This window comes from Trachemys scripta, chromosome 2 (assembly GCF_013100865.1).
Source record: "Trachemys scripta elegans isolate TJP31775 chromosome 2, CAS_Tse_1.0, whole genome shotgun sequence".
In the NCBI taxonomy this organism is placed as follows: Eukaryota; Metazoa; Chordata; order Testudines; family Emydidae; genus Trachemys; species Trachemys scripta.
Window position 1 is genome coordinate 61,163,991 of NC_048299.1, and position 18,676 is coordinate 61,182,666.

An 18,676-nucleotide genomic window follows, 5' to 3' on the forward strand; every position below is an offset into this window, starting at 1 on the left:
TTCTGTCGTTAACTTTTGTCATTTAACTTTCCATTTTGTTGTGCTAAACTCTATCCCATTACATCTGGTTGCCTGATATTCTTAGACTTAATATTGCTCTGCCTGGGCACAAGGAGCATGTTGTAGTTAAATGTCAGCCTTAATTTGAATTGCCCTTTTGACAGTCTGTGCCACCACTAAAAATCTCATAGACAGAGATTTTTTGTAATTTGGAGTTGACTGTACAGAGCAAAGATACTGCTGTTCTGAATCTTAAGCAGTTATTTGTCTCCCTCTCGTGGCCAGATAGGACTAGTGAACAATGTTCTAACATTGCAGTGGTGACAACTCTTACAGTAGTTTGCTAAATGTATAACCTTGGTGTACAGTGAATCTGTTCCTTTAACCTGCTTTTTCTTTGATCCTGTAAACTTTTGGAAAACGTTTCAGTACATATAACACTGATATAAACTGGAACACAGGCAGATTTATTGATTTAATAAATTTGTTCTTTCAACAGGTCTTAAAAATTTATTTTGCTGTTTGGAGGTTTTTATGTGAATCTGATTTATTTCTCTAACGGGTATCAGCATAAATCCAGGTTCTACAGCGATGATCTGCACAATAACGTTATTCATTTAAAAGTCGTATTCAAATATCAAATATTCATTTGAGTTAGCTTCCCTACCTGGTTTACTAGAAGTGGTTGGAAAATGACTGGGAGCACCTTGTTACTAATGCAGTGTGTTCAGTCTGCATTGCAAGTGCCCAGATCAGATGACACAGATCCCACTTTACCTGTGGGATCTGCGTAAAGTACAAAAACTGAGCATTTTTAAATATTTTTTGTGCTGATTTTTTACCCAAACTGTATGATTTTTGATAACTTGCACAATTTTAAAATGTGAACCTTTTGTGGGTAGAAATCTTTATTTAAAATTAAAAAAAAAAAAAAAAAGATTTTAAAAATGAAACAACCCCTAGTTACTTGTTTTGGCACCAGGAATTTCTCCCTTAGGTGCTGTCAATGTTCTTATGAGGAGAAAACTGTTTGACTACCTGTAAATGTTTTAATTGATCTTACCTTATTTATTTTTTAAACTGATTAATTTAGACAAATTGTTGATCTAATTTGGTGGAAGGACTAATTTGCAGACATTCTTAAGTAGTATAGATAAATGAAGTTCTTGCATTTTATTTCAGATTTATTTATGAGAATAGCCATGAGCAAATGGCAGTTTTTTGTGAAATGACAGAATTAATGTGTCCTAAAGTAAACTATAACATACTACAAAATCAATATGGGGCTTTTTTGTGTGTATGTTTATAGTAGTGTCCATAGACTCCTTCCTGCAAACATTACACATTTGAGTAATCCCATTGAAGCTAGTGGAGCGAATTATGTGAACAATGTTACTTCACATGAGTGTTTGCAGGATTAAGCCTTAAATCTGTTTTTAAATATCTGAGATTTATGCACAATATAAAAGTTTTAAGATTTTGTTGAAAGCAAATGTACATTGCCTTCATAGTTAATTCAGATGTATTCACTTGTTTCCCACTTCTGTATTTTCTTAGAAATTGAAATAATAATTGTAGTGGTTATTGATAAAAGTGAGGTTATGTTTTAGTTTTTATGATAAACCCTGGATTTTTTGGATTTGCAGGTGCAAATATCTTTTTTAAAGTATGTTTTAAGTATGATAAGGAATTTACTTTAGATGTCTTCCAAAGTTGTATCTGCTTGCTTGACTGACAAAAACATAATTTTACTACTGACGACATCTTAGAACTGACAGTTATGGGAGAATGAGCTGGATTCTCTTTAGCCATAGGCATCATAAACAGCATTGCCAGCTAACTTAGTTTCCAGAATCTTTATTACTAGTAATGATTGTAAAGAGGTAGAACACAGTGGCTGGGCTGTGGCTCCGAGCCCCTCCTCTGGAGCTGGGTCGGGGAGACCCATGCTGGCAGCTGTGGGGAGCCTGGGTTCCTCCACCTGCCCTGGGTGGGGAGGTCAAGCAGCCCCCGGCCCATGTCCCTGCCCCCAGGCCTTCTGCCCAGGGCAGGTGGAGGGACCTAGGCTCCCCACAGCTTCCAGTGTTGCTCTCCCCGACCCAGCCAGGGTGGGTGAGATGGGGCTCGGAGTCATAGCCCGGCCATGGTAAGAGCAGGATGGACAGCTCTGGGGAGCCGCGGCGGACCCTCCACCTGCCCTGGGTCGGGGGGCCCAGGCAGCTCCACAGGTCACCCCTCCCCTGCCAGGCCACTGTGGAGCTGCATGCGGGGGGGCTGAGAGCAGTCCCCGGCGGTGTCCCCACCCAGCCGAGGACAGGTGGAGGGTCTGCGACTTGGTGTGGGCTCCCCACAGCTGTCAGTGTGGCACTCTGCAACTGGGCTCGGGGGAGGGGGCTCGGAGCCTCACCCTGGCCACGGTAAGTAGAGCCCTACAAATCTGCCGATATCCGCAGACAATTTTCGTGGATCAGATGCAGATACAGTTTTGTATCTGTAAAAATTGGTTACTTTTTTCCCCCTTTTCAATCTCTGCTTAATCCTTAATCCCTTGTGTGGATTTATATATATGTGTTAAGTAAATACACCTATTTTCTGTATGTAGTTGGCAACAGGCTTATAAATATATACATTTATATGAAAAGATACAACATTAGAGACATAAGGAAAGACCTTTTGGGGCCATCCAGCCCATCTTTGTGTTAGTACAGTCTATTCTACGGTGTGATATTACGTCTTTAAGTCCTTTCTGTTTCATCCTGTTATATGTAGTTAAAAGTATATTCAGTGAGAGAACCCAATACAATTTCTCTCCCTTCTGGTGAGTTGGTTAGTTACACTTATATGAAGACGGGTATCATCCTCAAGACCCCAATTTGCATTAAATCTTAAAACTGAAATTTCTTTTTGCAAGTATGTTTCCATTTTAGAGACATAAGTATTGCTTTTTTTAAAATACTGAGAACGGGAAAGATGTAACATGACGAAAAAACAATTGATTTACATCCCATGCTTCTTTAGTTGAACAAGTGTGCTACAGTATGAAAATAGGTTGTATGTATGCACAATTTGGTTAGTTTAGAATTTATAATAAATAGTGTTTTAAAGGGGAAAATTATATTTTAAAAATGCATTGAGTGTAATAAGGAAGATGTTTTGAGTAGAGTCAGCGTTAAAAGTATAGAAATTGGCCCTCTAAACTATTTGAAAATGTGTTTCTAAATGTATTTCTTATAATAAATTATATCTATGTATGTATATATATTTTAAAAGGCTAATCTTGAAGCATCAGAAACTCTTAAAATTGAAAATGAAGAACTGAAGAAAAAGTATGATGAGACTGCTTCGAAAGTTCTCCAACTTGAAGAAGATATCATGACTGTCACTCAGAAAGCTATTGCAAAAGAAACTGAGTTAGACAGGTATTTGGCCATCTTCTTGCCAGACTTGTTTTATTTTAGTGTTTGTTTATGCAGTCATATAAATTGAGAAGAAATATAACATTTGAATAAATTACTACATTAATATCAATCAATCCATTCCCTAGTCTGAAAGACAAATTGAAGAAAGTCGTCTTTGAGAAAGAACAACTTGAATGTCAGTTAAAGACTGAAAAGGACGAGAAGGAACTTTACAAGGTAACATATTCTTTCCAGCTGCATGTCCATAAGCTAGATGACTTAGAATAAGACTAATGACATTTTAGAGAGAGATGTGATAAACTGAATACTCTTAGATAAAAATGGATGGGAAAAACATCAGAATTTGGCACAAGATGTGGAAGGGTCTCTAGAGGCATACTGTATCAATGGAGACCCAATGATTGAACTCTTTTTGCTAGTACAAATTGCATCTTCACTAGGTGATTTAGCCAGTGTAGCTATACTTGTAAACCCTTTCTGTTGTAGACAAGGCTTCAATGGTAAAATTCCAAACCCTCCTAACTAGTCAAAGTGAGCTTTTGGAGCCACCCTGGTTACGATGAAATATGTATTTCTTTTTATATCAATCTATGGTACTACCTCAGACAAATGGATTTGAGAAGGTAGATACAAGAATCAGTGGTACTTCAGAAATGTCTCTACTAGCTTGTACTAGGGCAGGGTCGGGCAAACGTTTTGGCCTGAGGGCCGCATCAGGTTTTGTAAATTGTATGGAGGGCCGGTTAGGGGAAGGGGTCATGGCCTGGCCCCCATCTCCTATCTTGCCCCCTCCCCCACTCCTGCCCCATCCAACCCCCCCGTTCCCTGATGGCCCCTCTGGGAGCCCTGCCCCATAAACACACCCCGCTCCCTGTCCCCTGAGTGCCCCGGACTCCCGCCGCCCCATCCAACCCCTCCTCTCATTCCTGACATCCCTCTCCCACCCCAGGACCCTTTCCCCATCCAGCCACCCCTTCTCCCTGTCCCCTGACTGCCCCTGGAACCCCTGCCCCTGACTGCTCCCTGCCACCCTATCCAACCCCTCTTCCTTCCTGACTGCCCCCCGGGACCCCTGCCCCCATTCAATCCCCTGTTCCCCCCCCAACCACCATCCACACCCCCACCCCCGACCACCACCCCGAGTTTCCCTGCCCTCTATCCAACCCCCCCGCGCTCCCTGCCCCCGTACCACACTGCCTGGAGCACCGGTGGCTGGCGGCGCTATAGCTGCGCCGCTCGGCTGCTGTCGCTGCCACCACGCAGCAGAGAGTACCGGGTCAGGCTGGGCTCTGCTACTGCGCTGCCCCAGGTGGTCACAGCCCTGCTGCCCAGAGCACTGCGCCGGCGGCTGAACGAGCGAGCTGAGGCTGCAGGGGAGGGGGAACAGCAGGGGAGGGGCCGGAGGCAAGCCTCCCAGGCCAGGAGATCGGGGCCGGGCAGGACAGTCCCGCGGGCCATCAGTTGCCCACCCCTGAACTAGGGCTTACTTAAGGCTATTGTTCTTTATCTTCTCCTCTTAGAAGCAGTTGTCTGGATGAGATGTTAGAACATTAACATCTTTAGGTTATCTACATAGCTTTAAAAAAAAAAAAAAATAGGGTGTGCCTGAAAGCATGTCTGCATCCAAGGAGCAGCTCTTTGTATTAGAGACAATACTGGAAAAGCCTAGTCCCTAAGTCTCCTGTAAACATCAAGGCGCATTCCATAACCACAGTGTTTTCCTTGTCAGTGGGCAGAGCAAATGGGAGACTTCTAGATCTGCATTGGGCACATGCTTGGGATATGTAACACTTATTTACTAGCTATTACATATTAGGTATGGTGGCATCTTCAAATATTACTTGGCTGTAACTGACTGCTCTTTCCAGGTAGTCCCACCCATTGTCTCTGGTACTGGGTACTGCTGTTGCAGTCCCATTTGTCTAGACTGGTATAAGAGGATGTTGTTAGAAGAGTAACGCCTCTCTGTAATTTCCCCCAAATCATTTTATACCTGTCTAGACATCCCATCCCCATCAGGAAAGTGTTAGCCCAGTGGTTCTCAACCAGGGGTATGCGTATTCCTGGGAGTAGGCTGAGGTCTTCCAGTGCGTATGTCAGCTCATTTAGATATTTGACTAGTTTTACAATAGGCTACATAAAAAGCACTAGGAAAGTCGGTATAAACTAAACTTTCATACGGACAATAACTTGTTTATATGGCTTTATATATTATACACTGAAAAGTAAGTACCATATATGTATTCTAATCGATTTATTTTATAATTATATGGTAGAAACAAGGAAGTAAGCAATTTTTCATAGTGTGTAGTCACACTTGTATATTCTTATGTCTGATTTTGTGACCAAGTAGTTTTTAAGTGAGGTGAAAGGGGGTACAGGTTCCTTAAAGGGGTACAGTAGTCTGGAAAGGTTGAGAGCCACTGTGTTAGAGTTTTCAGAATTGTTATGCTTGCCCTATTCTTAGAACAAGGCTGTGTTTTCTAGTAGTATAGTAAAGCTGGTGTTTGGATGGTATAGCTGGAAAGCAGCAGTCAGAAAGCTTCTAATATAAGGATAGTGACATTATCAAGTGTTTGATTATCAGTTTCCAGCAGATAGATACTAGTCAAGCCTGATATAGGAGGACTTAGAAAACGTTTAAATGAACAGGTGAGAAGTTATTCTTTGATTTGAGATACACAATAGTCTTTATAATGTGACTGATTCCTGTGATTTAATTGGAAAAGATGAGTTTGACACTTTTGAGCATCATTACAGATACACTTGAAGAATACAGAAATAGAAACCACCAAGCTAGTAAAAGAGGTTCATACATTAAAGAATTTGGATGCGAACAAAGAAAATATGATATCCCATTACAAAGAGGAAGTTGGCAAGTTACAGCTATGTATAGCTGAAAAAGAAAACCTGAAGAGAGCTTTCTTGCTTTCCTCCTCAAACAAGGTAAGCGGTACGCATATAATTGGCCCAATTTGAAAATACATTTCACAAACTTCAATCGTTTTTAATTTAAGGTTATAAGTGTTTGGCAAAGGAGCGGGAGGAGTTGATGGTCACCTCCAGGATATATGCCTGAATATCAGGGAGGATAGAGGAGTTTTTAATAAAGACAGAGAAATGAGAGTGTGGGAGAGAGTTTAGGAACAAAATAAGTTCAATTTTAGCCATGCTAAGTTTGAGTTGATGGAAAAATATCTGGGGGGCGGGGGGAGATATCTGAGACAGGCTAAAATGAAGGGGGAGATGGAGGGACACAGGCATGGAGAGTTAATTTGTGAGTTGTCAGCACAGAGATGGTAGTTGTCATGTCAGTAGGTTAAAAATACCAGAAGAGAAGGGAGCCAAGGTTGTAGCCCTGTTAGGACTTCACTTTATGGAGTGAGGTGGAGGGAGAGGAAGAGGAGCCACCAAAAGAGATGTTGAAGGAACAATTAGTATAATGCATTGACAAGATTTAACAGTGACATGAAAAGCAAGGGGAGGACAAGGTATCAAACAAGAGGACAAGATCCTCAAAAAGCTCAAGGAGGATGAGAGCAGAGAATTGGCTCCAAGACTTTTTCAGGAAGAATTAACCTTGAGAGCAGGGTGGAAAAGGTAGGAGTCACAATAGAGAGGATTTTGGGCAGTATATGACAAGGAAGGCAAATCAACTGGGCTTGTTAGTCTTCTCTTTGAAGAAGTCATCAAGATCTTGAAAGAACAGAAACTTGCAATCTAGTAACAAGGATTGTGGGAATGGTATTCAATGGAAGTGTGAAAGTAGTGCTATTGACAAGGGAAATAGCAAGAGAAGAAAGAGGAAAGCATGTTGTCTGCCGTTTAGACTAGATATGGTATTTCTCATGTCCTTCTTTTGACTGCTTTATGGTTTTGCTGCTGAATATATTGATAAAACAGCTACTGTGTTTTACCTCAGAAGGGTTTGTTCCAGGAATGAATAAAACAGTATCTATATTCATTTGTTAAACTTGCTGAGCACTTACGGCCATTTCTTGAGGGGGTCCCTAACATTTCTTTATTATGTGTTACTAAATCCCACAGATTTGCAGAGATGTAACTGATTAATATGACCTAGTACCACAAGGGTAAAGAAGCAGTGATCATATGGTTCTAGAATATCTAGTACAATGAAGCCCCAATCTTGGTTGGGGCTTTTAGACACTAGTTTATTCTGTAATGATGGAATTATACCCTTTTTACTAGTGTATGAATGAAAAGCTCATATGCACAATGTAAACTTTCTAAAAACATATTCAAACTAGGTATATGATTTAAAAAAATAAAATTGTCTTTGTAAGATTCCACTCCCGCTTTTATTTAAAAAAAAAAAAACAAATCTGGTTTTGGATACTTCAATGGCCAACATCATGTAATGGTAGCCATTTTGAAGTGTGCCCAAACTGTCTTCAACAGCTGCCTCTCGACATCTTCTCAAGTATCCCTTACTTACTATTCCCACACCTCAGCAGTCTACTCCAGGGGTGGACAAACTATGGCCTGCAGGCCGGATCCGGCCCATCAGGGCTTTGGATCCAGCCCGTGGGATTGCCACCCCTGTGGTGCTGCAGGCCCTGCATCACTCTAGAAGCGGCTGCCATCATGTCCCCGGGGGGGAGGGCCTGAGGGTTCCTCCACACACTGCCCTCGCCTGCGGGTACCTCCCCTTGCAGCTCCCATTGGCTTGGAACAGGGAGCCTGCCTTAGCCCCGCTGCATGCCGCTGCCACCCGGGAGCCACTCAAGGTAAGTGGCACTGGGCTGGAGCCCGCACCCTGAACCCCTCCTGCAGCCCAACCCCCTGCCCTGAGCCCTCTGCTGAACTCCTCCTGCACCCCAACCCCCTGCCCTGAGCCCCCTCATACACCCCACACCTCAACCCCCTGTCCCAGCCCTACATTCATGGCCCTGCATGCAATTTCCCCACCCAGATGTGGCCCTCAGGCCAAAAAGTTTGCCCCTCCCTGGTCTACTCAGTGGTACTCTTTTCAGCAACTAAAGATTTACCACTGAAATATTTTTAGGCTGGGTGGTTTTTATACATACATTTCCTTGAATTGTATTTAATATCCAACCTAATCTGTTACTTTCAATGTCACGTAATTTTTTCCCCCCAAAAGAACAAACTTGAGACTATTAGAAAGTAACAGAGGGTCCTGTGGCACCTTTAAGACTAACAGAAGTTAGTCTTAAAGGTGCCACAGGACCCTCTGTTACTTTTTACAGATTCAGACTAACATGGCTACCCCTCTGATACTTGAGACTATTAGGCTACTCTAACCTTTGGTGAATGTAATTATGAATAAATTCAAGTATCTGAAATAATGAAACACATTGGGTGCAACCCAGAAAACAGTCAAAGGGCATGTGCTTGTCTAAATTACATCAACCTCCTGGAGCTGCCCTGTGGTATGCAGTGCTGCCTGGAATCTTTGCAGCACTGTGTGTGGTGACTCTGTCCCTGTCCTGCTGTAGTCCCATCCCGGCATGCTTCCGATGCCAGGCTGGTGAAGCAGGTCCTTGGAAGATACCCTTACAGCTCTATCTTTCCCAGTGCCTGCACCAAAAGAATCCTCCTTTGGCCAGATATGGGGCTTTTAGGGCACCTCTTCACCACTCCCAGCCTTTTCATGGTGTACAGGGCCCGAGCAAGAGAGAGGATGTCATCCAGTACTTTTATGTAAAGTCTCCTCTACCATACAAGTGAATTCTGTTTGTGAAACTATAGATAGCTGTTTCTGCTTATCAGAACTGTTGTAATGTTAATAGAGTACAAAATAAGTTTTTAAAGTTATGTTAATTGTGTTTAAAATGTAAGCTTGAAATGCAATAAAAAGGTAGTGTGCAAAGTAGTAAGTAAAAATATTATTTATTAACACTTCTATTTTGAAACAGATTGTTCATATATAGTATACTTTTAACTCATTTTAATGATAAATGATTGTACACAATTTTGAGTCAATCAAATAAGGGAAAAAATAGGAGGTGCGCGTGTACAAGTCAGTTCTTCTTTGAGTGCTTGCTCATGTCCATTCCACATTAGGTATGTGTGCTCGCCACATGCAGCGGTGCTGGAAGATTTTTCCTTAGCAGTATCCACAGGGGACTGTGGCACCCACATGGCGCGGTGTAAGGGGCACCGCCATCTCCCCCCACCCTCAGTTCCTCCTTGCTGCCATATCTGTGCTGGACTATCTGCTTCAGCTAGCATTGTTTCATTCTCTGTTCTGGCGAACTTTGAAATCCTGTAATATAGTTGTATATGGTTAGGGCCGGTGCAGAGGGTAGAGTTCATTGGAGTGGTCCTTGACTTGACCTGCACCAGAGTGGTCCTGCTGCTGGAAAGGTTCCGCACATTGACGAACCTCATCGTGGAAGTCTCCATGTTCCCTCTGACTACAGCCAGGGTCTGCACCTTCTGGGTCACATGGCAGCGTGCATTTATGTTGTCCACCATGCCAGGCTCTGGATGCGGCCCCTGCAACAATGGCTGGCGATGGTCTATTCCCAGTCCCGAGACTCTCTAGAAAAGATCATTACCATTCTCCAGGCGATACTGACCTCTCTGCGATGGTGGACCGACCCCAGGAGAGTCCTGGAGGGATTTCCATTCGATAACCCCCCTCACTCCATTGAGTTGGTGTTGGACACCTCAGACCACGGCTGGGGTGTGCATCTCGGTGACCTCCAGACACAGGGGATGTGGTCCCTGGATGAGGCAAAGTTACACATGAACGTCAAAGAACTCAGAGCAGTCCAGCTGGGGTGTGGAGTCTTCCTGCCGCATCTGTGGTATGAGTCCTGAAGGACAACATAGCCTCAATGTGCTACATCAACAGGCAAGGGGGAATACACTTGTTGGCTCTCTGTCAAGAGGCACTCCGTCTATGGGACTTTTGCATCAGCCATGAATCCACCTGGAAGCTTGTCACCTTCCCGGCGTCAAGAATATGCTGGCGGACCAGCTCAATAGGGACTTCTCCTCTCCACACGAGTGGTCTCTCCATCCAGAGGGATCCTTCATGATCTTCCAAAGGTGGGGAACTCCCCAAGTTGACCTGTTCGCTACCAGACAAAACAGGAAGTGCCACTAGTTTTGTTCTCGGCAAGGCCTGAGCAAGGGCTACCTCTCCGATGCCTTCCTCCTGTCGTGGTCAGGGAGTCTGCTGTACGCATTCCCTCTGATTCTACTCATCAGCAGGGACCTGGCAAAGATCAAGAGAGACAAGGCGCAGGTTGTCATGATTGCCCCGGCATGGCCTCACCAGCACTGGTTTGGCATGCTCATGAGCCTATCAGCGGCCTCTGCCCAACCGACCGGACCTGCTGTCACAGGACCACGGTCGGCTCTTACACTGCAACCTCGATTCCCTCCACCCCTCAGTGTTGATGCTGTGTGGCTGAACCCGGAAGAGCAGACCTGTTCGGAAGAGGTTCAACAGGTTCTCCTGGGGAGTTGGAAACCCTCATCTAGACTGACTTACCTGGTCAAGTGGCCGAGGTTTTCCCGCTGGCATCTGAACGTGGGATCTCTCCCTCGCATTCTTCCAAACAGGCTGTCCTGGACTACCTGTTCCATTTGAGGAACTAGGGCCTGGTGCACACTTCCATTAGAGTGCATCTCGCGGCCATCTCCGCTTTTCACCCGCCAAGCCTAGGACAGACGGTGTTTTCCCATGATATGACAGTCAGATTCTTGAGAGGGCTCAAGAGACTTTTCCCACAGGTATGGGCTCCTGTCCTGCAGTGGGATCTTAACTTGGTCCTCTCTAGGCTCACTGGCCTGCCCTTTGAGCTGCTTGGTTCCTGCTCCCTTTCCCACCTGTCATGGAAGGTCGCGTTTCTGGTGGCAGTGACGTCAGCGAGATGGGTCTCTGAAATTAAAGCCTTGACCTCAGAACCGGTGTACATGGTCTTCTACAAAGACAAGGTTCAGTTGCGGCCCCACTCGGCCTTCCTGTCAAAGGTGGTATCCATCTTCCATATGAACTGGGACATCTTCCTCCCCGTGTTCTGTCCCAAACCGCACAAGACCAGTAAAGAGGCGTCTTCATGTGCTGGATGGCCGAAGGTTTTACTTTGAACGTACCGAGCCTTTCTGTAACTCAGCTCAGCTCTTCATCGCTACAGTAGACAAGATGAAGGGCCTTCCAGTGTCCACGAAGAGGATTTCCAATTGGATTAGCTCATGCATAAAGACCTGCTACAACCTGGCCGGGGTTCCGCTGCCGCCAGTTGTCAGAGCCCACTCGACTAGAGCTCAGGTGTCTTCGGCGGCCTTCCTGGTGCACATCCCTATCCTGGACATCTGTAGAGCCACAGCGTAGTCCTCTGTCCACACATTCACAACTCATTATGCCATCACTCAGCAGGCCAGGGATGATGCTGGGTTCGGCAGAGCTGGGTTGCAATTTACACGTCCGTGAACTTCTATACACCTCCGTTGATACTGCTTTGGAGTTACCTAATATGGAATGGACATGAGCAAGGACTCAAAGAAGAAAAGGCAGTTACCTTTTCCGTAATTGGTGTTCTTTGAGATGTGTTGCTCATGTCATTCCACAACTCGCCCTCCATCTCCACTACTCGGCGTTTCCAACAAGAAGGAACTGAGAATGGGGGAGCCGCCGGTGCCCCTTTTACTGCGCCATGTGGGTGCCAGAGCCAGTCCCCTACGGATACTGCTGAGGGGAAAAAACTTCTGGCACCGCTGCATGTGGCGCGTGCACACCTACTATGGAATGGATATGAGCAACGTATCTTGAAGAACACCAGTTAACTGTCTTTTACTTATTATACTTCATAATGTCTTTGCTAGAGCTATCAGGGATATTTGCTTTTTATTTGAAATGTTCACATCTAATAAGCATAACCATGCCAATGGGAAGCATTATATTCAAACAAGTTTATTTTTATTTTTTTCTTTCAGGAGGATGCAGATATTTTAAAGGAACAGCTTCGGAAAGCTGAAGATCATATTCAGGCTAGCAAGCAGGAAGCTGTCTTAATGTCAAAAGAGCTGAGTGATACAGTAAATGTGCGAGATAAGACAATGGCAGATCTTCATAGTGCTCGACTGGAAAATGAGAAGTTGAAGAAGCAGCTTGCTGATGCTGTAGCTGAGCTTAAAAAAGTCACTCTTGTGAAAAATGAACAGGTAAAATGTTACCTTTTTTTGTTCTGAGATTTATTCATGTTGTTCACCAAACCTGATGATGTGAGCTTGTTTAGTTACAGCAGTTTTCAGTTTTGATAAAATCATGAAAACAAAACTTGTTTCTGGATAATTAATAAAACCTCTATCTCACCACTGATGATATTACTTGTAATTTAAAGCATGTAAATTGATTAGGAGGTCTGATTAGAAAGAAGATTCTTTAATAGTTTGTATGGGAATATTTAAGAATATTTTTTTCAGACAGTCTAACAGATTAATACAGCAATATGATATCTGGATTATTTTAAATTGACTCTTTTTAACTCTTCTGAATGTCTGTGGGTCAGGTTGTTCTAAAATCGGTGCAATTGAGATATAAGAACTACTGGATGGGATTCTTCTCTTGCTAAAGTTTCTCTCCTCATTAGAAGAAAACTATATATCCTTCTCTCAAACGGTTCAGAATTTGTGGATCAAAGTAGATTGTTTGCTAAACTTTTTTAATAAGTAGTAATATATTCATATACTTAAAACCATCATGAATGGGTATATTATCCATCAGAGGTTGTTTAATCCAAAGCCCATTGAAGTCAAATGGAAAGACTTGCATTGACTTCAGTGGGCTTGTGGCTGTTACAGATAGGATTATAAAAATAGTGTGCCAGCCTGAAAATTCATGGAATGTGCACCTACAGTTCCAAAATGTAGCAAAAGCAATTTACTTTATTCTTTCATTTTCAAATATCCCAGCATTCTTTATTATGAGGGTAGAGTTGAAAAGGTATTTATTACTTTACAACGTATCTTTGAAAAGTATTCTCAGAAAAATTAGCCAGATTATCTGTGGTCCATTGCGCCATTCAGGCTGCAGAAAGGAACCAAAGTTTGGCCAAAGCTGAACAGGTGAGAATTACCCCAGTGGCTAAAGCTGAGTTATTTGGTTCCTGCAACAATCGTATATCTCCACTTCTCTTCTCCCACTGACATATGGGGCATGATGGAACACAGTTCTGCTCTGCCAATTCTTAGTTGTATATAGTTCCTTCAGAACCATAGTCAGTTGCCATAAATTAGAATAGGCCCTAGAATGCTCAAACTCATGTTGTGGTAGATGCAGATCATCTCACAGATCCAGAGAGACACATTTGTGTCTCTGATGAATGCCCTCTTACTCCATCACCTTCTTCTGCTCAAAGTGGCTCTCATTGTAGGTCCTGAGTTCTTGCAACCAAGAAAAAGAATTATCCCCCATCTTTCCCCTCAAAAATCAAATCTTTGTCTTCATTACCACTGCCTGAAAAAGGTTCTATAGTATTGATTTGAACAAAAGAGAATATATTTTCTGATATTTATTTTAAAAATTTTTTTAAAAGGAAATGTCCAACACAGAGCAGGAACTGCGCAGAGAGGTTGAGGATCTGAAGCTTCGACTGCAGATGGCTGCTGACCATTATCGAGAAAAGTTCAAGGAATGCCAGAAGCTCCAAAAACAAGTGAATAAACTTGTAGACCAGACAGTAAGTAGCATTGGAGAATCCATTTGCTCTTCGTGACTTTTCAATGTTTGTTTAAAATTTGTTTGTAGCAAAGAACAATGCATTTAAACAAGAATCAGAACATTGTGTGAGGAATGGTCAATGAATATAATACTTCCTATAGTAGAGCCAATTTATATCTATGATGTTGGATATAAGCTGTTGAAACCAAACATAGTATCCTAGTATTTGGTATCTGTTGAAAGCTTATTGAGTTTGTGTGATGTTGTTATAAACTGGATTATCTTCAAGGCATACTATTCTTTTGCTGAGGCATCTTCTCTCCCCAACTGTGAAAGAGAGGAAACCGTGGCATTGCATTTTCATTCCTTCACTCATCTCCCCTGCAGAGAGGGTGAGAACACTTGGGAGAAAGACTGTGTACAGAGATGGGTAAAGGGGTTTCATGCAGCAGCAGAACTGTGCATCTGCACCTCTTTTATGTGCGTGCTTGGTTGCTTATTTTATCTATATCGATCTATCGATATTGCAGAAGCTACCTGATTCATATCTGCTATTTCCTGTATCATCCTGAAGGTCAATAGGGAATGAGGTATCATCCCATAATGTCTGTTGGCCAATGTCTGGTCACCTGCCTGTGTCTTGGGGTATGCTATGTCGTGTGTATGTCGTGTATATCTGACACCCAGCTCAAATGTTAGCTTAAAAAAAAAAAGGAACTATAGTATCCAAGATCTGTCTTTATTAATCTATCTCTGTCCCAATTCACAACATATATTCCAATTTAAACTGGAATCTTAAACTTAAATTTTTAAAGTTTATCAGATACTCTGTGGAGATTTCCATAATCTATTTTGTAAAATATTTTTTATAATTGCTGTTTTTGCAAGAAAATTATTATAAAATACGGCATTATAAAGGCAGTAAACTGATCATATTTTAGGGTCAGTGGCAAAGATGCAGTGGAGATAGTATAAAGTGTAGATTTTTGAATCTTATCTCACCTTGACACCAGAAACTTTGATGAGTCCATTTCCAGGAGAAGATATAAGCCAGAGAAATATATTAGTTTGCTTTTGTGTTTTTCTTTAAATAAAAAAAAAAGGCGGTGGATGGTGTACAGTTATCCACTTCTTCAAAAAGTAGTGAACTGAGTTAAATTATAACATATCTGTGTTCTCAGCAGTTCCACAATCGTAATTCTTGATTGATGTTTTCTTTGAATAAAGTACCAAAATTGTTTTTTCATAAAGAAAACTGCATGGAACCAACAGAAAGTGACAGATGCCTCAAACATTGAGACAGCTACTGCAGTCGTTACAGATAAAAAGTTGACCACATCTCCAGGTATCAACAACGTAAACTTTTTTTGTAATGGTTTCTATTTGTTGGCCTCAAATAGAATATTAATTTGTGAAGTAATCTATAAAAGTACCTTGTATATAAACAACTAGCCCTTGGGGTTTGGATAACCCAATGGAAACCGATTAGAAATATGAACACCAGTTTGAGAGCCTGCTCCTGCAAATACTTGCACCCAAGTCTGCTGACATGAGTGAAGCTTACATATGTAAGTGTTGGCAGGATTGAGCCCTGAGTTGGTGTTTAAGATCAATTATTAAGTTATATAGCATGGTTTGTTTGTTTTTGTTTAGTTAATAAACAGAATTTCAGTAAAAAGAAATGTGTACGGTAGCATAACATCTCTTCAGCCATGGCACAGTTACAGTTTAATATATTTTATTGCAAAATCCATGCTGGTAAAGTGTTCAGTTATCTGCAGAAAAGAACAGAAATATGTATCCTAATAATTTATAGACATGAATGATTTGCTAGAAAACACTTGTCTATGTTGTAGTTTTCATGGACTATTAAGCTTCCCACAAATCTAGCCTTCGAAGCATAAAGAAAGGAACTTGTAATATGTCATAACACATACTGGAGAGAAAGTAAATAGTTGCAATTTTGTGACATTTAGAGTATTAAGCATTTTTTCAAAAGGGTAAAATATATGTACCAATAATATTGTGCTCTGAGAATTAAGTTTATAAAAGGTTTAATTTCTCAAAGGGATGTTCAACTCTCCAAACACTTTTTATGTGCTGTGGAATATTTTCTGCTCAGCATGGGTATCCAAACCTTGCCCAGTTGAGGGCCTCATTGGCAAGAGCCAGATATAGCTGCCCTCATCTTAATATGCCTGTGGCCAGCAGAGATTGGGTCATATACATGTTGTCTCCAAGATGCATATTAGTGTGTGTGACATTGGCAAGATTTGAACAGTTGTCCACCCTTCATTCATTCCTGTTGTGCTGCATTTCTTTAAAAAACAAAGAACAAATATTCATATTTTTTTCCCAATATTTGCAGCTAGTCCCATTTCACCTGATATAGTTTCAGAGTTCGTGGTAAAGGATCAAGCATGTGAAATGAACAAAGAAATTGCTGAGAAAACAGAGAAGTATAAGAAATGCAAGCAAATGTTATCAGTAAGTAAAGGCCTGCTTTGGAAAGTTGAACAGAAAGTAGCTACAAGGAATAAATCTCAAACGTTGAAATACTCTTCTCGGCTACTGAACTGTTTGTTCCCTTAATAGTCATTCATATAGCACATATGTGATCATAATAGAAACTTTATCATAAGCAGGTATCTTCATAGTAGAATTTTAAGACCTCGTTGTGTGGGTGCTATGGTATTCTTTGTTGCATGTTTGATTGTCTGCTATTTTTGGGTGGAAATGGAATGTCAGTAATTTTATAAAGCAAATATTGGGGTGAGAACAACCTGAAATGGTGAAATGGAAATATCTGTAAAGAGATCTTCGGAGGCAACTATTTAAATAAAGTGCATTCACTTGTTTCCATTAAGATTACCACCCTATATTTCATGTTTTCACAAACATATTTTGCTAATGTTTGTTTACCGTGGTGTGACATGTGCAAGGCAATTGTATTAATTACTTTCTGTGGCGGGAGGGTCACATTTGTGCTGGTTCATTACTGACTTGTGTTGGTCATTTGTGTTGGTCAAGATTTAAAGGAAACCTTTGCCTTTGGCCTTCTGGATGAAAGGTGCTCTGGGTGTTTGCAAAGCTTGCTGGAATGGGTTTTTTATTGAAGTGGATGTGAGACACCTTACAGAGTGGCAGCATGTTTTGAAGAGCAGGAGTAAAACTGTGTGTATACAGAAAAGCTAGAACAGATAAGGGGAGAGAACAATAGCATCTTGTTGAAGACGCAAGAAAGAAAAGTATATTGGACCTCATTGCTATAGTTCACGGTACCCTTGTCCTCTTCAAAGCCTTACCACATAAATAGGGGCCTGTAATCAATCCACGGGGAAGCCACCTGACAATTGTCTAATTTCTGGGAAGCACTGAGTGTTCAATGGTCAGATGATTTAAAAAAAAAAATTCCATAATTTGTAAAATATTAAGTGATTGATCATGACTTCTGTTATACTATTTTAGGATGAGAAGATGAAATGCAGTGTTTATGCCGATGAATTGGCCAAATTGGAGCTGAAATGGAAAGAACAAGTGAAAATCAGTGAGAGTGCAAAACTCCAGCTAGCAGCAATGGAGGACCAGTATAAAGTAAGCTTATTTGGCTACACATAACTACACATGACCAGGAAGAGAGACAAAGTAGAGCATTGAGGAACCACACACACATTTAATAAGAATTCTTTTAGAAAAAAAAAAAAGAGTTTTTCTAACCCATCTACTGATGTTCATGTGGGATTTTTGAGCAGGAGTGTGGGCAGGCCTGAGAACAACACAATCAAAGTAGTTGGCCCCTCATCCATGCAAATACAAATCTGTTGGCAGGCTTCATCAGGACCAGTATTTACCTCCCATTGCTAATCTCCCTGGGAGAGATGTATCCCTTACCACTATCATCATCATCATCATCTCTCCTGCCCTTTTCCCTTGTACCCTAGCCATGTATCTGAAGAAGAGTCCTTCTAATGTCCCACTGCTACCAGGCTAAATGACGTTGAATAAACACAAAGTGCTGAAAAATGCACACAGTAAACAAACTGAAGAAAATAGAGAAATATTTTTTGCTAACTTCATTCAATTGTAAAGGATGTTGCATGTAATTATAGTAGGTAAAATATTTTCAGACAGAAATGTGATTTTAAGTTGCTGAGCGTTTTGTGTTTACAGCATAATACATGGGGAAATGATATACATTCCATAATTTAAGTGAAGCAAACTTTTTTTCATGTAGGTTCAGCTGGCAGAAAAGGAGAGAACAATAAAAGAGCTGATATCACATTTGGAGGTCTTCACCAGTGAGAAGGTACTGTAACCATCAGATGTTATGTTTAGTGGGCTCTGGTGCTTCATAGATTCCAAGGTCAGAAGGGACCATTCTGATCCTCCAGTCTGACCTCCTGTAATAACACAGACCATTGAACTTCCCCCAAATAATTCCTAGAGTGTATCTTTTAGAAAAAAATTCAGTCTTGGTTTAAAAAATGTCAGTAAAGAAGTATCAACTAATACCTTTGGGAAATTATTTCAATGGTAAATTACCATCAATGTCAAAAAAAAATTTCCCTTATTTCCAGTCTGAATTTGTCTAACTTCAACT

General features: G+C 41.6%; 1 protein-coding gene across 1 annotated transcript in view; it reads left to right on the forward strand.

Moving 5' to 3' along the window:
• TAX1BP1 (Tax1 binding protein 1) overlaps nt 1-18,676 on the forward strand; it is a 94,899-nt gene that overhangs the window by 48,799 nt on the left and 27,424 nt on the right. Inside the window, exons 6-14 of the mRNA XM_034760694.1 lie at nt 3,271-3,419; nt 3,545-3,635; nt 6,180-6,365; nt 12,351-12,578; nt 13,952-14,095; nt 15,328-15,421; nt 16,445-16,563; nt 17,545-17,670; nt 18,311-18,382. Of these exons, the coding sequence (XP_034616585.1) occupies nt 3,271-3,419; nt 3,545-3,635; nt 6,180-6,365; nt 12,351-12,578; nt 13,952-14,095; nt 15,328-15,421; nt 16,445-16,563; nt 17,545-17,670; nt 18,311-18,382 (1,209 nt within the window). The remainder of the gene's footprint in view (nt 1-3,270; nt 3,420-3,544; nt 3,636-6,179; nt 6,366-12,350; nt 12,579-13,951; nt 14,096-15,327; nt 15,422-16,444; nt 16,564-17,544; nt 17,671-18,310; nt 18,383-18,676) is intronic.